At 34.2% G+C, this 22,892-nt stretch overlaps 1 protein-coding gene across 2 annotated transcripts; it reads right to left on the bottom strand.

Moving 5' to 3' along the window:
- Positions 1-1,394: 1,394 nt before the first annotated feature.
- On the bottom strand, positions 1,395-22,862 carry Nup44A (nuclear pore complex protein Nup44A). 2 transcript variants are annotated; one of them, XM_071588150.1, is made up of 7 exons: positions 22,659-22,862; positions 22,430-22,586; positions 21,734-22,004; positions 19,472-19,705; positions 17,483-17,673; positions 15,566-15,926; positions 1,395-2,316 (listed from the first exon to the last, which is right to left on the bottom strand). In XM_071588150.1, exons 1-7 carry the CDS (start codon positions 22,767-22,769, stop codon positions 2,061-2,063), a joined length of 1,581 nt encoding a protein of 526 aa, XP_071444251.1. In that variant the 5' UTR covers positions 22,770-22,862; the 3' UTR covers positions 1,395-2,060. The 2 variants fall into 2 exon arrangements, with proteins under 2 accessions (XP_071444251.1, XP_071444252.1); XM_071588151.1 differs by lacking the exon at positions 1,395-2,316 and having other exon boundaries at positions 14,465-15,926.
- Positions 22,863-22,892: the final 30 nt, after the last annotated feature.

The raw sequence follows: 22,892 nt of genomic DNA, 5'->3' as shown, positions 1-22,892 counted from the left end.
ATGTGTGTTGATTGACTGCGCTGGCGCTAGGAGAAATCTCTTGTAACTCCTGGGTGGGTGTGAGTGCTTGAGACTAGCAAGGATCAATGCTATTTAGTAAATCAAAGCTAGAGAGTGCCTGATTTATTTGCATTTATTTTATTACCTGAGATTGGTGGGCTGCTGGCACAGGGAGAAATCTCTCCCCAGCGCAGTCTGGGTGAGTGCTTGATAAGGGAGAGGGTCAATTCTATCTAGTACACCTTAGCCAGAGCATTTTTGTTATCATATGTTGGTTTAATCGTTTGTTCTGCTATAACCCCCAATATCATTATATTTTTATTTAATTTTAATGATATATTTATTTTTCCTCTCTCATTTCTCTCACCATATCCTTTGCCCACTTTTAATAGTACAGCTGGGGTTGGTTCTTCCCAAAATATTCATATGGCCTTTGTTACCGTTCCTTTTATTCATTTTTGTCTTGATGAAAAAGATCCCTCAGATATAAATATGAAATCAATTTTATTGTTCATTCGGTGTCTATCATTAGAATCTATAGATGATGCCCAAGAACTTCTACAAAATGGAGGAAATATGTTTTCTCTAGATTAACCGATCGCTTCCGTTGAATGATCTGTTGATATCTTGGGCCAAATGAGATAAATCTGATGAATTAGGTTCTCTTACTTGAGGCTTCATGGTATAAGATTTGTGTGGACACCAGTAAAAGTAGAAATTTAAGCTTTTGTAAGTTATTATTTTCAAATATATTTTAAAGTTGACATAAAATGTTAAAACTGCATACTTACCCAAAGACATGCTTACTCAAATTCTGTTTCAAGAAAATGAAATAGATTTGAGGACATATCAACACCACATGTATAACAAAGTACTTGCAAGACTCTTTGCTGAATTGTGAAAATGATATCAGGGAAGAGTAAATGTTTTCTCTAACACGATCAAATTTTATGTGAGGTAAATGTAACAAGCATTAAATTACTACAAGATGAGTAAGTTGAAAACATGGTCCCACACTTTTCACATTTGCATAAACTACATCATACGAAGTGATATAAACCACTCATAATTAACCAAGGCATTTTACTTCAAAAGAAACTGGCATAGATATTCAAGCAAATTCATTATTTAAATTGTGATAGAAAAGTTATTGACTAGACTAGAGCAAAAATCATTTTGGAATATTCCCATGGTCATTTGACTTGGTTCTACTCTACCCCTAAGCAATCTTCTTTTATTTTCCAGGAAAATGTTAGTGGAAGTCAAAATGAATCAGAAATTTAAAATGTTTAAATTTTGGGAACCATTATGGGTAGTTTGATACAAGGTTAAGGATAACTAAAAACTCCTTTCTTTATATGGGCAGCTTTTTATTGACATCATATGAACAGATTTTTGTAATGAAACAAAGTAAATTCTTATCTGATTAATACACAAGGAAAAATAATAAATATATTAAATTTACAGCAAATATTTATAATTTTAATATATTTTTCATGGACTAAATTTAAAAAAATGACAATTTAATTAACCAAACTTAGCGTAGAAAAAGACAATTTAAAATTCAAGAACTTCAACACAGAAAGTCATCGCATATTAAGGAGATATGGTCTTGATAATGACACTTGAAAACATGGTTAGTGAATCAAGTGTGAAAGTTGACTTGCCGTATCATTTTATTAGAATAGAAATAAAAAATTACCAGCCAAATGAGGCCTGACCCACTCCTTCATCATTTGCTATTTAAATTTTAAATGTCAATCAAACTATAAGCCTTGCAGATTATCCTAAGAAAGAGTGGAATAGTTTTTGTTGATTATATTAAGAAACCTGCACATTTGTGACAGCAGTATTTCACATTTTTTAAAAAGGGAATGAGGTTTTTTATGGATATGCTCACCGCCTCAAAATTAACCAAAATTAAGATACACATTTTATAAAATAATGAAGTGATAAAAAAGGAGAAAAAACGTGGTAAAGTTGAAATTCTTAAATTGAAAAAAAAAACTTTTGTTACATTCACAGAACCTCTGTAGTTTTTGTAATAATTCTTCAAAAGATTATGTTCTCTTTGATGAACGCTGTTGTTGACGAATACTGGAGCTTTGGTTCACACCACTACCCATCACAACAACTCCTTCTGTCACACCACCAACCATACTTCCAACAACCCCAGCTTCTGCAATCGGAGGCTCCATTCCAATCCAGGTTGTTTTTGTGAACCGACCACGTGTGACTGTGGGACAAGGTGCCCATTTTCCTGTTCCAAATGGTCCAAAAGGTCCTTGGAGAGAACTGACTCCAGAATGAGCTGATCTGTTATATTTGAAAAGGAGGAAGGAAATAAAAAGAAAACACAACCCGTTATTAGCTTTAGTTCATGTCAAGCTGGAGGATTTCAGACCCCAGCAAGTAAATGCACTTACACTGAGACAAAAATGTTGATAGTAGTGAGGCTCTGCTAGAATAGATTAATTCCTTTCCCCAGTGTCTGTATGAAATTGGATCTCTACAATCACCCATTATTGTGACCAGGGATACTATTTCCCTATCATATTGGTCAAAAATAGCAACTAGGGCCACAATAATTGTACATTACATGAAATTAATTTCCTTTACAACAGCTACTTGAGTTCATTAGTAATATTTTTTACCACAGCTAGAGGAATCATTGCTTTAAAATATACTAGTAGGTATGGCTTAATACATTCTTCATGAAGATTACTGATCTTTTTTGGCAATGTACTTGTTGGTGATATTTTCCATCATTCCTATTTTTATCCATCTCATTAACTGTTAATGATCATTGCTGCTTTAAAATTTAAAAGAATGATCATCATTAATTTGTTGGCCAAGGTTGCAATTATTATTTATTCTTTTCAGCAGGGGCACTCAACTCATTTGTGCTTTTGATTCACTTTCAGGTAGGCTCCCTGTGTGGCTGGTCAGAGAAAAGGAAGAGAGTTGAACCTAAGTGTTCCATGCTGGCACACCAAGCATTGATAAGCCCTATGTGAACCTTACTGAAAGGGAGCTGAATGTTTTCCCAGTTTGGTACCTCAGCTTTACAAGATCGATATGAGAAAAATTGTGTAAAGATTAATCAGACAAAGATCAAAGTAAGATATATTAGAAGGTTCTCAAGGAGTAGGAAGGCTAACTTAAACATTAAAACGAGGAAATAAACTAGAGCGGTTGGAAGTTAAGAGTATTTAGGTGGTACTTGGATGAAAATGGGTATAATAAGGGGGACATTAGGAGGAGCTTTGGGCAAGAGATCATTTGCAATAAGAAGGGAATTAAATAAGAGAGTATTCTAAATAAAGACTTTACTATGGAGGATAGTATTATATGATTTTTAAACATGGTCTTTGAAGCAAGAAGGTAACTTTAGATTAAAAGATTTTGAGATTCAGGCATGGAGTAGATGGAGAAAATAAACTGGACAGAATAGACAGCTAACAACAAAGTTTTAAATGTAGTAGTAGAAGGTAAGAAGTTGCCAGGAGAAATTCAAAGGAGGCAGATAATGTGAATGGAGGAAATACTTTTTGAGAGGTAGTGGAATGCTCCAGACCATAAAAGAAGGTAGAATGTAAAGCAGGCAGACAAAAAGGATGGAAGAGCTCTTTGAATAAGATGTAAGAAGGCAAAAAGTATGAAGAACGAGTTGATATAGGTCCAATAAGCAGAAGTTTAAGTGCTAGATAATATAGATGCTTAACCTCTGATAGGGGCACTCCAAACCCACCTTTGAGTGGTAGTTTACATACAATGATGAGCATTAGTTGAAACTAAATTATCACAGTGAGCTGTGTCCGGGAGTGTTGAAGCATTTTACAGTTATGCAGTCTTTTTATTGTCCCTTAATTCCCTCTTTAGTCTACACATATGCCTACTGTAATGTAGTTCAACTTCAGTAAAAGGCATTAACCATTGAGATAGTTTTGATTAAGTCATAAGGCATGTCAAGCCAAGAATAATGGATTGGTACATCGATTAATTACTTTCCTGTGTCATTTAGGCATTCCTGCACTAAGCCACTCATAAATGACTAAATCTTGGCTGAGGAATTCAAATACATTACTTAAGAACTCCGTACCATCATGTCAGCAAGTCAGTAAAACCAATTTTTCTGCTTTCTTCAAAATTTACCTCACAATTTCCAACCTTTTTCATTTATTCCCCCAAAATTTTTCAATTTTGGCATAAGCTGGTGAAATGCATTCTCTGTTCATTTTGTTCCTGAGGAATAAACTGGTAATTATTTGCAAACTTGGACATTAATATACTCATTTACTTCGCGGTGAAGTTACCTTTACATGTACCTAGTGATCATTTAAGTGCATACAGGTAAAATTAAGAATAATTATGAAGCTGATTTTTATTTATTCAATTGTTTCTGGCTCAACTTTGTGGAAATTCATGTTAATGAAATTAAAAATACAAAGTAACTTTCCACTGTTCTTTATTAGCGTACGACCGGTTTCAACGCTCAATTCATTACATTTCCCAATGGCACATCCTGGTTCTTAGTCCCAAGTGTGTTATTTAAAATGAAATAAATTTTCTATCAAACAAGTTTCACCCCATTAAGTGCCTTTCTCCTTTCAAGGCACCAATTTCAATAATTCAACAAGCATATATAGTGAAAGTGAATAAAGGATTATAATTGCTTTTGATCAGAGGGGTAAACTATGAATGATTTATTCATATGCATACATTGAAGGCTTTCACAGTGATTTTGAGCTCTGGTGGCTTCTGAGGTTGACATTATATGAACGTTTTAGGCTCAATATTTCTATTGCATCATAGTGAGCAATTTCCAGAGTGAAGTAAATCGAGATGGTTACTTCACTGTCTTTGACATACTATTTATCCTTTCATTTTTAGTCCTTAACTAAAGCAACTGCTATTTATGTTTATCTCCCCTAATTGTTGATCAAGCCATAATGAGATGGTCAAGAAATGGTGTCAGCTTGGGCTCATTGTAAAAATTTACCTTGGTGCGAACCACTAGGATATGTAGGTGATTCTCGTCCATGAAATAGGAATTTCCAGGCCTGGAGAGGTGGAACCCATCACCAGTTTTTTTAGCTAATTCACATTTTTTTTTACTACTGAATGAGGTGTAGGTATTACATGTAAAATTCTTCCTTTGCCAAAACCTTTCTTCAAATTCTGTTTAATGCTTAGGTCCAACATGATGTGCTCCAAAATAGGGCAACCATATTTACATGCATTGTCTGAATATTCCTTTAATAAATGTGAGATGTATATTAACAGTATTTATAACCTAGTCTATCACACCATTGAACCTGATGGAAAAAGGCAAAACTACTACCTGTAGAAGAGAAAATATATTTAAATAAAGCCCATCATATTGAAAATTCGCCATGTAAATTTGTCATAGTATGTTCACCCATTCTGATAGTTAATTCCCTTGAAAAAATTGACAGTACAGACTATGATAGTTCAATATTTATTGTATGAAAAATGCTGTCATTAATCAGTACTTACTCAAGTTTGATAACATTACTTTGCAAATTACTTAGGGAAATCATGGTTTACTGAGATTAATAGAAAATGACTGCAGTGAATTTGAATTTGCTGGGAGAAAAATGAAAATTAATACAATATCGAAATTCAGTATTTCCTAAGTAGAACTTCCAAAGGGACACCCGGGTGTGCAATCATATATTTTGAAATACAAGTTCATAAAATTGGTTAGAAAATTAATAATCTTCATAGATTGCTAGTAAATGGAATTTCCAGATGCCATTGAATGTTGCTTCAACAACAGAAACGAAACTACTTTGTCCTTCCACATATGTGGAAGAACAAAGTATTTTCTTTTCCAATATGAATCGCTTCCACAAAGTGATGCCTCAAACCATTCTATTACTTCAACAAATAACATTTTTTATTTCCACGTGCACTTAAATTAATGTTTATCATAACTTCAATCTATAATAACTCATTAAAAGTGTAACTTAACCAAATTTTTAGAAAGATTTGCATTTCTCATATTCAACTGATTTGTATATATTGGTTTTATTAATCAAATACTTTTAAAAATTATTTCTACTAGCCTCTTCTTCCCTTCCCTGTTTACATGAAATTTTAGGGGCCTAGTGATTTAGTGAAATACACACATAGATCAAGGGTAATATAAAGAGTGTTAACACTGATTGAGTGGTGATAGCTTTACATGCAATTATCAATGATTTGATACTAGGTTTGGATGCAGATACTCACATGCAGATGTGTCACTGAACTAGATATTATAACCCAGCATTCATTCCGCAAATTTAAAAAAAACTACTGTGCTCCACTAAAATAGTAATTGCAAGCCTGTTATACATTGCAGCGCATATAAAATACTTAATGAATTGCTCATGGTGACAAAGAGTTATCCATATAATGTTGGAAAATATTTGAATTTCCCAATTTTGTTCACTTTTCTACTAGCAAAACTAATTTAATGTAAAATTCAAGAAAACGTACCAATGCCAAAGTCTATTATGCAGAGTGAACATTTTTTTCACAGCTTGTCAATCCATAACAATAGTTATCCATCTGTAGGTTGATTGGATATTTGAGGAAAGAACTCACCACATACTAAGCCATATACAGCATGTTGACTTCACTTATTAGTATAGGAGGGCCATTTCTTTTCACTGTGATGCCTGTGGATTCCCTGGAATATCTGATGCCCAGAATATCACACGGCTTGGGTGAAATTGTGCTCAGATACATCACCCAGGACCTTTGGTCAGTAGCTCAGCACTTTAACCACTGACTTACCACATTTTTGTAACATGCAAGTCAACTTTATCCCATATCATTCCCTGAAATTCCGTGTTGCCAAGTGAGCAGAGAAGTTGTGGTTTAGTCATAAAGATCTGCTGTTGCTCTCAATATGGGTTTCTAAAACCATCTGGACACTGGATGAAATGTGTTAAACAAATGGAAAATTTTTTTAGGAGTTACTCCATATTTATAGAAAAAATTCACTTGCTTCCATTCCAATTATATTGCTCTTCCCATCTCCTTCAACAACATTAGGATGTGATTTCATTCATTTCACTCATGTCTAATAATCAGAGTTGACTGATGTGCCATAATCTCTATTGGTAACATGAACATCAGGACCATCACACTTCACTTGTAGGAATGCTTCCAATGATCACTGTGAACCAATATGAACAAACAATACAAACACTATGTTTATTCGTTAACATAAGATACTGACTAATATCCTTTAATATATACTTCCAAAACCTAAAATAAACAGTGATTGAGAATTTGAATCAAAATTTAATGATAAATAAAGATGTGTTTGTGAATACGTAGGAAATAGGCAATCCCTGCATGGCTTAGTTATTGAACTCTCTTAGGAATCAAGTGATTATGATACTGTAATATCTACTTTTGATCACCCATTAAATGGTACCTTTTATGGTTGATTATCTGCTCCTGGTTATATGATGTGTATGTTTATTATTGCGATTATTGTGTCCGCCTACTCATAAAACAATAGTCAGTGAGATTTTCTGGGATTTACTCATATACGTCATAACACTGAGTCACTAAATATTTTCTCCATTAATCAAATCATTTACCCTTTTTGGGTTTTATACCTACCATCCCTAACTTAAAAAAATTGTTTTACTCAGAAACCCAGTAAAAATTAGGAAAAGAAAAATCAACTGTCCATGACTTTAATGATGACCCAGGTGATTGCCAGTTTGATTGAATGTGATTTATATGTCATTGTGTGAAGATTTATGCATTATATAAAGACAAAAATTTTACAATGGCTGTGCTCAGAAGTTGGAGCTAAAAGAGAGTTCCTTGGGATTCTGTGTCCACTTCTCTTTACAATCTATACTAATGACAACCTTCCAAATACAGAGTGCAGCAACATAACTTCCTTTTTTGAAAGCGTTTTGCATTTGAAAAAAGGAAGTTATGTTGCTGCACCCTGTACATAATGAACATTTAGTAATCTGCTGATGGCATGTATCACATAATTACTGCTCCTACATCCAAATTATTAGAAATAACTGCCAATCAAGAAATAAAAGAAATGGCTGATGGCGCAATTCAAAACAAGCTGAGCATTATCATGAGAAAACACAAAACATTTCCTCCTGACCATACCAAAAAAAGGTTGATTATTCAGCCCTCAAAATGAACCTACCCATTTCCAATACCAATAAAAACTTAAATTTTTTGAGATTATGCAAACAGAGGCTCTAGATTGGGCAATTCTAATTGCAACATAGCAAAAATTCTACATTCCCGCATTTATATGTTAAGAAATCTTCATGATATGGTATCAGTAAACATATTTCATCAGTAGTGAACTATGCCCACCTCTCACAAATGAAGGAGTTTTGGTGGTATATTCTGCAGTAGCTGCTACCATGCAACAGAATATTTAAACTTCAACAAAGGACTATTAGACCCATTACTGGTGTATTAATATAACATCTTGCAAAACATTCTTTATCAAATACAATACACTCACTCATTCTACCCTGTGCATTAATTTTGGAGGCTACTACTTTTGTAAAAATTTACATGGAACAACTCACACTAAATAACCAAGAGCATTTGTACCAGCTGGGACTAAATCATAAAATAAACCACAGAAGAACTGAATTGGCATAAGTAGACAAAAGCCTATATTATGCATACAGTGTCAAAGATTGTAGCCCAAGGACATAAAAGCTATGAAGAATATCTGCTAATTTAGAGCTCATGTAAAATATTATCAGTTGAAAAGGCTATGTTACACTCTTTCTCAGTCTCTTGAGTTACTTTAAGTACTTTCACTTAACTTTTGAGTTTTCTTAAGTTTCATGAATATGTTTCATAAAATCAAACCATTTATAGGGATATACAAATGAATCTTATTTGCAGATATACTGCACCTCATTATTCATCATTATAACTGTATAGTGAATGCACCTACATGCTTTATCTTGCCATGTACATAACTCGACTTGCATTTTTTGTATTCTTTTAGACTAATGGGGTCAATAAACATTAGATAATACACGAAGATTTGTGACAGAAAATCATTCAACTACCTATCTTTATCCAACCAGAGAGTTCTTAATTAATTAATGCATGGTCATTCAGAATCTTGCTTGTCATTGAAAGTAACCTGGCTCCACTGGCCAAGGACAGCCATGCTGGAAACCAGAATATATTCCCAACCCATGAATTTTGACACCACCTCACTATGAATGCAACTGTGATCATACCCAGAATAAAAAATCAACAGGGATTAGATGACACCTTCCCTTCAAGATGGCTATCTTCTTTCTCCAAATCACAGCGTCATGACTAGGTTTCCGCTAGTCTATTAGCATCTCTCTACAGAAATCATTACCAAGAGGTTTTCCTAATGGAAAGTACTCATATCTGTTTTAATTTGTGAAATTTATGTTTTTTTTGTCTATTCAAGAAATTGGTTCCCAATCAATTTGTGATCATACAGTCTGCCAAATGTTAGTCTCTTGATTATTCATTAACTGTTTGATTGGCTGCACTAATGCCATAAATATTTCCTAAAACTAAGGTAACTAAAATATAGGATGGGGGTGAGCAATTTTTGGAGCTCTCTTAAGCAGTGAAGGTTTTATTATGTTTTTGGAGAATTGGCCAAACATAAGGGACCTGTTGAATAATTAGATATTCTCTTGTCATTGTGGTCCTGCGGTATTTTGTAAATTCATATTTCCAGCTTCAAAGTAAAAATTGTTTATTTATTTCATGAACTACAGATCTCTCGACTTCACCAAAGGTCCAACTTGTCCCATAGCTGATTTGTCTTCCTCCATTAGGGTCAAAATAGTTTCTATCCATGGTTCCACACGTCAAAAGATTCATAGATTCCCAGATTGAGATAATGATTATTCTGCCCACACCTACTAGCCTATAATCAACATAACCTATCCATGGTTATACTGAGGAAGGTAGAGGTTGGGGACAAAAGTGTAACTTCAATTTGATATTCTCTAAGGAGTCTTATTACCTGAACTAAAATTAACTTTTAAAATGAATTACTTTCATTTCATTTAGGAATACATTCTTTGTATTTCCTAGTGCCCTCTAGCCTCACCAAACATACTTTCTGAATCCTAGCTATAATACTACAGTTGTTAACAAAACAATCCTCCGATGGTTAAAAATAGGTAATATCCCTTAATAAGGTCCTGCCTTTAAACAGCACTCCCTCCAAAATGGCAAGATGCCAATGTGACATAAAGATTGGCCTTCCTAACTTAAGGGAAGACGATCTTCTTATTTATAAAGCATGGGAATTGGTATCACAGATTTTCCACATCCAGGAACTGTTGCAGTAACTAGGGTGATAGGAGAAGGCCACTATCCCATCTGTATTGTTAAGCTATCAGGTGAAATAAATGGGTTAGCAAGAACACTTTAGGAACCTTAACTACATTTACATCCTACCCTGCAAGCTGACATGAGGGAGTGTGGCAGGGGAGGTTACATCAACACTCATTAGGGCAATTGATGATCATTATTAATGGGTATGATTTTATTCATAGTTCAAAGTCAATAAAATGCATGCTTCAAAATGTAAAAATCATTTGCCTTGACCGGGTTTGAACCCGAATCCCTCGATTTCTGGATATTGAGGGATTTGGGCTCAAGTTCAGGTCAAGGCAAATTATTTTTACACCTTGAAATTGATACATTTTAATGTACATTAGCAAATGACTCCATTTAAGTTACTGTTACAGCATCTCCCATGGCTCTTTGACCAAGTTAAAAGTCAAGTTTATTTCAAGTTCAAATTGTTATATGTGATGTTTCTCATTATTGCGGTCATAATTTGTGAGAGGGAAAAAAGGATACCTTACCATTCAGGAGCCAAATCCCCTTACCTTCTCATAGTGATCTTGGCTGCCAATGTAATGTAGGGCTAAAATTATTCCCTCTACCAGCATTAAGCTCAAATAATTTGTATGCCTACATATCATAATAACTAGATTTTAGTTAGAGGTTAGGCAGCCAATTGATATGGCCACAGCCTGGCCGAGTATTCCAAGCTTACTCAGCCACACCCCTTCCTTGAATGACTCCAGGACCCAGTCCTCCCTACCATTCCTCCAATTTCAAACTTCAAGGGGTTAATATTAAAATTTGGCCATTGAACAATGAAACTTGCCAAATGAATCTAATCAATTATGTTGGGAATATACAATGATGGAAAACAATTTAAATATCTACATCAACTAATTTGAGCCAACACAGAGAAAATTTCATTCTTGAGAATATCCACATCCAAGCAATGCTGATTAAATATTTTTCTCTTTATGAAAAATTTCACAGTGCACTGTAATTTAATATACAGATACAATTATTTAGGATATAAATTTAAATTCCAGTTTTTTTAAGTTTTTGGTCTTGAGCAATTGCAATTTATCCACGGATGGTTTTAAAATTAAAAAATGTACGTATTAAGTCTACATTACACTACTAAACTGCACTAAATTACACTTACGCAACCAGGGGAACATCAGTCAATTATTTCAACTGTGTTCAGTTTGAAGTGATGGAACAGCATTGTATGAAATGAAGAGCTGAGTTTGTACTGTCCACTTGTTTAATTGAATACACAACATGAATGTCAACATCTAGGGTTTGTCATCAGGTAAGAAATTAATGGCAATTCAAAGCCTGATAATTATACCAAGGCACTGAAAAGTGCATTGTATACTTTAATAAACAAGTGGAGCATGCAAAATTTTTTCTTTATTTTAGACAAGAGCTCTAGTTGAAATGTTTTAGAAAATGGAAATTTGAAGAATCCAATTGAATTATTTTTGAAAGAAAAAAGCTTGACATGTCAATGCACCCCTTTATCACCAACCATATTTCCAAGTACATATATACAAATGAAACTTCGTACATTAACAATATGTCACAATAAATGAACCCACTCCTCCATCTATTGACTTCGCAAAGATTAGCATGCACACCTTTGTCACCCTACGTACTTAATTTTTAAGTATTATTTTATTATACTATATTTTAGGAGGGAACAATCATTTGCAAAGTTATTCTCTATGAAGTTAAGAAAACTATATCCGAATCAGTGTTGACTTCTTACAAAATTAAATATTTGCAATAAATATAATTAATATTGGCATTATACAATAAAATCCTATTGGTCTAAAGAATATACTCCGACCAACATTCTTGTCTAAATTAATAATAATTCCGAAACCTGAAACATGCATCCAAAAAAGCCCAAATACCTTATACTTTACAAGGTGGTCACCAAGTGGCTTTTCCAAGTACATTTAAATGTAAATTTTGAAATGGCATTACATTAACTGCTCTAATAACAGCCTAAATGAGAGATTGCCTATGTACAATGGAACTCCTAATGCTACTCTAACAAATCATTTGTTTCATCATTCTCAGGGCATAACTAAAAGGATTACAGTGATCTAGAACAGGAAACATACGAGTGATGCATTGAAATTTTAACATATTATATAAAAATCTTTCTTTAGTGAATGCTCATATGCAGGCACACACTAATTAATTGGGATACCACATTTTAAAGACATGATAAAACAGATCTGATGAACGATTCGGGACTTTTTTTATATTCTACCATTTCTGTAACAGTGTATTGTTATATGTGCCAATGAGGTGCAGCATTACTATTTTGCTTTTAATCATTGGCAAACTGGGCCGTGATATGACTCTTGTTGAGAATAATTATGAATCCTTGTAGTCACCACATAGTGAGACCTATAATGACATTTTAGCTGTAAAAATACAAAGATTTGCATGATATCTATATTATCTGGTATAAAATTTCTACATTGCATTTTCAAACGTGGTAATTTTGAGGCATGGACTTCTGGTGTTCAATTCTTGGTTTAATCTATGAAATTTGCATTTAAAAAATACAGAGTTTCCAATCTGAAAATGTTCCCAAGATCCCAGCCGTGATTTTATCAATGATTTTCCCAGGGAAATTTTTATCAATTTAGTAATACCCTGGAGATGGCAAGTCTTGCATTAAATACTGAATAAAATTATTCCAGTTTACGTATTCAAACCTGTTCACCAACTTTCCTGCCTTGAACCATTTTTTATGAGTTCACAGTTGGCAATGGTAGAACACAATAGGCACATGGATGGAAATCGTCTTAAATGAGTGAATTAGCCTTCGCTAAATCATGAGAAAGTCACTTTGGTATTTTTCTATTGTTGCCAAGCTGCTTTCAATTTTGAAATCCCTGCACTAGCTATGATAATGTCTACCTCAGAGTTGTATTTAACATTCAGGGAGGAAACAAGGCCAGAGGATAGTTTCACTGATGAAAATAATGTCACGACATTGACCTACCTAATATTAATTAGCAACAATACTGTTTCAGATTTAAAGTCACAAATTTTTCCAATACGCACATGGGAGCATGTTGATAGGACCTTCTATGGATGTCAGAAAAAGACTAACAAAAACGCCAAACCGAGAGTGCCCTCAAATCCAACCAAAGGGTGATGCCATAACAACAATTAAATAATTTGGCATTTATATAAAGTTAAGTATGAACATGCAAACCCAAAAACATGGTTATTTCCAAAATAAACTCCATTTTCTCAGTAAATATACCATTCAAACCCCATTATGATTTGCAACACACACACTTCTGTAGCCATGGCACTTGAAATAGATAGGTCAATAACATACTGCTGCTTGAGCAATTTTGTTGCATGAAATAAAATTTGATTTCAATTTACCACTACACTTGTTTGAATTGATACTTTTTTTGAGTCACCACTTCAGGATTATTCCTTACATAATCTGAATATGCTGACTGGTACTACCAATAGGGCAGAAAGTTTGGCATAAGAACTGTAATCAGATTTAGGACTACATTGGTTCATGATTGATCATTTCTACATTCATTGTGGTCATTAATATTCATTAGTTATACTTGTCGTAGGAGTTAGGCCATTAGTTTAACTTAACGGAGGCTAAAATAAGCTATGCTCTCAGCCTTTGAAAGTAGTGACTCCAGTGAAGACACCAAGTCAGCTGGATTAGTGGAATTTAAAATAATGGAATCTAAGATGGGACTTCATAAAATCTCATTACAAGAGGCATCACTAGTGATGGATGTAAACTTTAGGGTTTCAGTATGAACCAAACTTGAGTTTTCCTTATAAATGATCACAAATGACCATTTTAAGAGATGAAGGCACGATTGAACATATAGGAAATTATAGTGTGCATGAGACAATGATTAAAACTACATAACTTACATTTTGCATAGGTCCTAAGATAATGGCAAAGGAATAATAACAACCATAGCAAAAGCTCAACGTCCAAAAAAAATTACAAGCACTGATTTTACCAAAATTATTACAATGGCAGTGATTGAAAGGCAACAAATAAATTTTAAAAATAATTCAAGTTTATTATGGCAGCACAACATAAAGAAAACTTTCATTCTATTACTACAAATCAGCACAAAAATATAAACTCACAGTTTACAAACAAATTCAATAAAAAAATTGCAGAAAACAAGAAGCTTAAATGCAGTGCTCTGAGAGGCATACAGGATTAAATGCAATAACAATGAATGGCACAGCTGATGACAATAGCAGGCCAACATAAAAAAAAAAACATGAAAGCTTAATTTCCACGATTAAGGTGATGACATTCACAGATATAAACCTAAAAAGCTAGAAATTCCATTTTTGTTATAAAGGTTAAACTAAACCTGACACAAATTAAATAAACAAGTTAGGAGAATTGCTACAAAGCAGTGAAAAACATTCACAAAACAATATTTGGGATCAAAACTAAGAATTACAATATGTCAAATTTTATTTGTATCTTTAGATAGAGCACCTGATTTTCAGAAGTAGATAATTAGTCAAATAAAAGGATTGAAATGTATTCATTCGACACAATTATGGGTAATGTATGCATGTCTTGTAATAAGTATTAAATGGTTAGGGTAGGTGCCCCCATAATATCAAATTCATTCCGAAACAACCTTCTTAAAAACAAATGGGTGAGTAAGGTTTCACTTGACCATACAAACCAACCAGTTAATTTGGCTCATTGTTGTTTAATATATGGTGACAACTAATTTCTGTGAATGGTAAAGAGGAATAATTTTTGCTGGGAGCATGAATGAAGTAGGATGAACTACATGCATTATTAAAAGAAGTTGAAAATATGATTTCACAAGACTTCTTTTTAGACAATTCAAGACATGACTTTCAATATCCATCTCAATAATGTTATTAATGAAAACAGTGCAGGTGGAGATTTAAAAATATATCTTCAGGACAAATACAAATTTCTGATTTGGTTTCAAGTTACAAACACTAATGACTTATTTAAAAAAAACATCTTGTATCAAACTCTGCAGCACACAAGATTACTTCCTTATAAAGGAGCAGGATTTCACTACAAATACAAACACGCTGTCAATGCCATGGGACTTGATTGGGATTGCTAATGGTTCCAAGTTTGAGGTACCTGGCTGTCCCCTGTGTGGTTGATGATGAAAGGACGGCATTTCCTGCTGCAACTGACACTCCTCCACCACTGCTGGCTGACTGACCCTGCCCAGTGGTATTTGAGGCAGAAGGCAAGATCCCCGCAACTGGTGCAGCTGCAGTTGAGGTCACCCCTTGTTGGTTCATCCCAACTGAGGACCCAACAAGGGAAGAGCCAGTCACTGATGAAACACCTGTGGCAGGAGTTGAGTCCGTACTCATAACCCCTGTTGGCCCACCAACTGAACCACTCACAGCCCCTACACCAAGTCCCATTGGAATTTTCTGTGTGCCATCACCTTTTAACACTCCCACGCACTTCCAATTGTCCATGTAATTGGCTGCAAAATAAAATGATGGTCTCATTAAAGAAGCCCAAGAACATTAACACATTTCAGTATTATTCAAATTTAATTGTTAATACAGTCAATCGTATGCCATAAATGTAAGAAAAATACATTAAATAAGCAACTATTAAAAAAATAATCATTTGTTTTGTGATGAACACAAGGTAGGGAGGAGAGTATTTTTGGAATGCTTAACTCTTCGGGATAGGAATATTTAAGGGAAAGTAGAGGAGGTTCCAGATTAGGAGGCATGTATCAGCCATATGTGGGATATTAACACACGGAAACAACTTAGAGTAAAAGGTTATGAAAACCAACATTTACATGAAAAAATAAAACAATCAACACATGAAAAACAGACCAACACAGAGAAGTATTACTTTGTAAATAGAGGTATTCAGGAAAAAGAAATGGAACTCATTACTACAAGAATTCTTACATCCTGCCTGTCAATGTCAAAACGTTAAAAAATAGAATTAAGAGGAAAAATAAATGAAAAACTAAAATTTATTTTAAAATTAATTTAAAACTTGCCATCTGGCTGTAAGCCTACCTGTAAGTGGTTCAGAATAATTTAATATGGTTACTATATAGAAATGATGAGATGATGTTAAGTTTCTCAATACTTCAAAATAATAACAGAGATAAAAACAGTTGCAATTTTCCACGTAACACTTCAAAATAACCTATTGATAATTTAGTTGCAAGCAAAGAAAAGTAATAACGTTCAGAGCATGAGGTGGTATTGAATTCAAGGAATCAGAAAAGTTAAATAGACTATCATTGGATCAGGTTTAATGTACACCTCAGACAAATACTTAGCAAATTTATTTGCTTTGCCTGAATTTCCCGCTATAACTTCAATGTCTTTATTACATTGTTTGGGCTTGTATTCGTGTCTTTCTTTTCCTAAAATAATTGTGAAAGTGATTAGAGCTATACATGAGGTTGTTCATGAACTCTTTCGGGACTTCTCTTGAGAGCAAGTGGAATATGAAGGCTATAATTTGAATTTTATTTTCTCAAGAAACATTAATTGATACATCAAGCAATATGCATTCAGTGAATTGGACAAAAAAACTGTTCAACCTGAAAGATTGAATTACACATTCACTGATTTTAATGATAATGTATGTAAACACAACCACCCTGAGGAAAGTTTTAGCTTGAATTAGTTGAATCCTAATTCAATTTGGGTCAGATCATTTTGCCAAATTTCTATTTAAAATTATTTCTGACTGCAATAGAAACACCAAGTCAGTTGCATTGATTTGACTATTTCCTTTAAGATTTTCAGATATTTTCCAAACCTTAAAAATAAAAGTACAGACTCTCGTCTATCATCTAGTAAGGTCTCCTTTCCCGATATATACCGGAAAAGTTCACATTTATTGTTATTACATATAACGTTTGAAGCAGCTTTGCTTTTTTGGACCTGGTGCTTTACAAAACTTGCTACAAAACCCAGCAATGATACCAATGTATTAACATGGGTGATGTAATGAGCAATACCATTTGCACTAGTTTTGATTTCACTATTCATGACTTACCTTTCCATAGACGAACACAGCCATCATCTCCAGATGAGGCCAAAATAGTTCCAGTGACATTCCAACATACTCTCCATACTGTGCTGGAATGGTCATCAAACTGAGCGATAACTTGAACCTCAAAACGTGATGGCACAACTCCTAGACTTAATGTTCCTCCTGTGTTTGGTAAGCCAGTTGCCAAGTTGTCCCTTTAATCAAAATCGATTCATTAAATCATATTTAATTCCAACTGAAATGACACCTTGTACGCTTCCATTAGAAGGAAGTGACTAAATTGTTTTTGAGTCGCAATTGTTTAAGTTTATAAGGACAAATATAGTTACTGTAAATTAGTTTTAATCACAATTTGAATAGCATTAACCTTGAAAGTAACAATAAAAATGTCCCGGATGAAATTAAAACAGCTTTGAAGACCAAGTTTAAAAAGAAAAATATTTTGGACTTCATGGGCACTTCATAGAAACAAGGGTTTATTTATTTATTAATTATTTGAGGGCTTTATTGGGAATAGATTGAGACTTTATAGTACCTTCTTTCACTTAACTCCTCAACATTATATTGACAGGGTTGAAGAAAGGGAGGATACAATTTAATGCAAAAGATATATCCATTCATCCTAACTCAACTGTCCTGATACCAATACTGTTTCTGAAATTTATAGTAGTGACTATGAACCTAGTAGCATTGAACTGATTTTATATAGTAATAATAGGCATGAAAGTTAAGAGTCAAGCACATCTGTTGTTTTGGTTTACTTCATTTATGTTGAGTTAGAACCACCATTTCTTTCAAATTTGCTTGACATTCCCTTTGACAAATAATTTTCTTCAACTTTTACTCACTTTTCTCCTTTTTGAAGGTTCTTTTCATCCATTTCAGGGCAATTTCATTGTATCTTACCCTTACATCACCATTTGTCTTTCCTTTTTTGATCCCATAGGAATAGTTGCCCTTGTTCAGGAAATATACATTCCACACCACAAATGTGCTAATAGTAATCTGAACATTAGCAAATAGCCACATCAAACAAATAAAGAGCTTCCTTTCTGAACTATTGAAGCCATTTTGGTGGTATGTGCCCACCTCCTCAGCCTCAAGAGGGGTCAGAGTTGTGCATGGCTGTAATGCCTATGACTTTAAGAACACATGTGTGATACAATTTGATGAAAAAGACTAAATAATATTAAAATTAAGAACGAATATGTTAATACTTCAGCAATACCATGTGAAAATAATAATGAGTTAATATGACAAGAGAAACTCAACAAACATCTTCTTCAGAGGTTCTCCTCCCAATATTGTCAAATTAGATAAGCAGAATTAAATTTAAATTCAGTTCAATTGAGAAATGCCGATACATTTTCTCAATATAATGCATCAAACTTAGTACAGTACCAATATACAAAATGTGTGCTGATAATAATTATGTGCAAAACGTTTTCACAGGAGTTTCTCATGTTTCCATGCATGAGATTTCCTTTATTGGACCAGACACTTGTCATAACAACTGGTGAGTTGATCCATCCCAAAATATGCTGATATGCACTTCACTAAAGACAGAAAATTAATAGGGGCTTAATCAGGACTCCAGTACATGGCTACCAATTGAGTCCTGGACACAATATTTCAATGCTTCCCAACTGAACTGTTACAGCAAATTCCTTCAATGGTTTTCTACATGGCATCATAGAAGAGATATAATCTTATTGCCAATACACTTTAGTAATAGATACTTATAGTAGTAGATATTAATATGCAAAAATAGCACATCAAATCTAAGAATTCCAAATTAAACCAGTTTTCCGACCATACCATGATTGTGAACAAGCATTTACAATGAATTAAGGAACTTCATAACAAGACTTGCAAACTTACTTATTCATCAAATCTAGCAATAACAAAAACAGTACCAAAAAAAATGATTCCATTTGTTAACTAGGATCTTATGCTACTACATGATTTCATGAAGTAAATCCTTGTACTTACTGCAAAGGTTTCAGTGATACTATTCTCACATCCTTAGTAGCAATGGCTAAAAGATGACGTGACCTGCCAGGATTTGGAGCAAATGCCACATCATGAACTGCATCCTGAACTGATCCCAAAGCCTCTGTTCGTGACCAACGCCTGCTGCCTTCGCCATATTCAAATATGAGGACTTTAGCACCCGACGATGTACTAGCATCATCAATTCCAACAGCAAGCATCGGTGGATGGAGTCTATAAAGAAGAGAATAATGGTCAACAAATATCAAGAACTGGACTCCATTGGGTATTGTATGAAAAACTTATATGGGCTAAATATCAGACATTCATACTGAGATATAATTTCGGTCAAAATATTTCAAAGATCACATTGACCAACACATATTTCTCGGAAAAATATTTATATCAAAACAAACTAAGCAACATAGATGAAACTGAAGTCTTCAGTTAGTGTATTCATTCTGCTTCTAAATGAAGATCATTACATGAGGTTCAAGTGTTGTTGGAGCCTTGGCTTGTGCCTCCAAGTACACTACCAGCATATATCGGCAAGATATGTAATGTCAACAAGCAGGATTGAAGAAAAGAGGTGGCAGATTCTATAAATTCACAGCTCAAATTTTAACACTTAATGTCATCACATGCATAAACTAAACATGGCAAATTTATATGGTGAAGCAGAGAGACTGGAGAGATTAATAAGAAAGATAGGGAGGGGAAAAGTTTGCAAGTATAAATTTCTTGAGAAAAGACCACCGATATTGCACAAGTCAGGAATGAGTGAAGTTATCTGAGAAAGTGGGATGTGATGCAGTTGCTGGATAAGTATGAATGGGCACCAGTGCAGAATAAAATGGATTTGAAAATTTTTATTGCACTTAAAAAAAACTTAAAGTGATTTGCTCAAGGTAGCTTCAATTTAGGTACTCCTTAACATCACTCAAATTATGGATAAATGTGGCTTTTTTTTCCTTTCCAAATACTTGATAGACTGTGGGACTACACAGAAGAATCAAATGCATGGGGAGAAATAAGAGGTTAGGGTAGGTGTATGAGTTATCCTGATAGGTATCTATAAAGGAAGGACTATAGGTGCAATCAGGTTTATAGAGGACTTCTAGATCCCCCCCTTTCCCTAGGGCTCTTTTAAATATTTTTCCTGTTTGACCAATTTTACCATCCACAATTGCTATGCCAATTTGTACATACCTCACCTTTCCCTAAAACCTCAGTGCTTCTCTGATTTTCATGAGAGAAACAATGGTTATATTTATGTTGTTGTTGGTTATTAATGTATTGTTGGTTATCTGAGAATATGGAAATTGTTATTGTGCTGGAGACAAAAGTTAAATGCTCATGTCCTCAGAGAAAGATGGAATTTTGAGTACGGAAAATATTGAAAAAATAATAAGAGAGGACACTGAATGGAAATGGAAAATGTCAAAAAGATCCCAAAAAGTGAAGGACTTTTGATATTGTAAAATATGAATGGTTTCATAGGGATATTTTGTTTAATATTCCATTTTCAGTACTCCATCTAGGACATTATTACAGAAAAGGCTCTCATAATTGCAAAAGAAATGGAATTTGTGTATTTAAAAAACTCACATGGATAACTTGAAAATTGTATATCTTGGCACACTTCTTACACAGAATGTACATATATGATGAGGGAGCTTTTATCAAGAGCAAAATAATATTTGATTGGAACGATCAATTAAAACATTCACGCAAGGATTACAGTGAATTGAACATCTACAAATTGTGATAAGATGGAACTATCCTTTAGAGCCAAGCTAGAAAAGATACATGATATTGTTGCAAAGAGACAAATTCTAAGGGGGACATTTTCCAGGCTCTGTGTTAGCAAAGTAATAAAAATTAAGTTTGAAAAATGTTATCACAAATAATCTTGACCTGGAATGGAAAGCAAATAAAAAAGCAAGGATGACTTTGATTTTTCATTGCTAGACAAGAAACGTTTTGCCATTTTTTGCAATGATTTGCCATTCAACAGGAAAGCTGGCAGTCTGGGATAATCTCAACCCTTGAGGGCATATTCAGAGATTGTGGCAATTAGATTTTATGTAACCAACTTCAATTTAACGAATTTTCTACTAAGGAAAAAGTATGGAAAGCCTGAATAACAATCAGTATTTCAGGAGATAATTTTTGTCAAAAACTAAGTAACCATTGACAGCATGAAATAAGTGCAGTGATCATGCAATAAATATTTGATAGCATTCCATGTGGATTAAATACCTGGAAAACGAAGGATTCCAAGAAAGACACGATAAGGAAAGTTTCCCAGCAGAAACTTCATGCTGCAAAGTCCACTGCGATAAATTCATTGCATCTGGAGCTTCATAAATTCGTAAAGCACCATCTGCAGAGCAAGCTGCTAACAAAAGACCCAACCATCGTGGGCCAAATCTGACATCTGTCACCGAGGTTCTTGAGTCCACTAAATTTGCTCTTCGAACCCAATGACGCCCGACCGTTCGATCAGCTGGGGTCCCTCCAGCATCGCCAACTGTAATTAAACATTTAAATTTATCTCTGGACTCTTCTTTGATCATGAATATGTTCAATTGGAAATAATTGGAATCGATCAACCATTTGTAATGCCAAAGGCTTCAGATTCGCTTTTCAAGAAAAGAAGCTTTAGCTGATCACCACATCACTAATAAAATAATACCACATAACTGCGAAGCATAGAGGCATCTCTGAGATATATATGGGATGCCGGCGCGCCCCTTTTCCCGGTGATAATGACCCCTATTGGATATCTCAACATTTTACAGTGAAACCTACCACACACAAATGTCTCTGAGGCATAATTAGAAATTTTGAGATCTCTTAAATCTCAGAGACACATCTATGATATGTGATACTATATGAATCCTTGGCGTTAGAATACCTCCATGTTCTAAAAAAAAGGCTGCAACTTAAACTCACCGACTTCCTCCCAAACCGCCACAGTTCGATCGAAAGAACACGTCGCCAGAACCTGCCCAAATTCGGGATGTGCCCATGTCACCTTCCAAACTGAGCCACTGTGCGCTTTCCAGTTACCAGTACAATGCCATTTCTCTTGTTCGTCTTGATCCCATACCTTTTAAAAGTGTACATACATCAGCATATATTCTCATTCAATATAATACAAAAATAGAACAAATATCCTTACTTTTACAAACTGGTCACTAGAGCAAGTTGCCATTCTTTGGCCGTAAAAATCATAAGCCACATCATGGATAAGATCTTTATGTTCCGCATTGATACTATGTGCTTCGAACATTTTTTCTAGCGGTTAAAGTCTATTGGTATCGTCAACAACAAGTAATCACATTCATTCTTCTCTTCCAAAAACCTCCATTTTCCAAACTTGAGATGCGCCAATATCCTTCTCAATGCGCTTTAC

Source organism: Hetaerina americana, unplaced genomic scaffold (genome assembly GCF_022747635.1).
Source record: "Hetaerina americana unplaced genomic scaffold, ioHetAmer1.1.p SCAF_3, whole genome shotgun sequence".
NCBI classification, from domain to species: domain Eukaryota; kingdom Metazoa; phylum Arthropoda; class Insecta; order Odonata; family Calopterygidae; genus Hetaerina; species Hetaerina americana.
The sequence above is the reverse complement of the archived record's forward strand: the minus strand, read 5'-3'. Positions and strand labels throughout refer to the sequence as shown.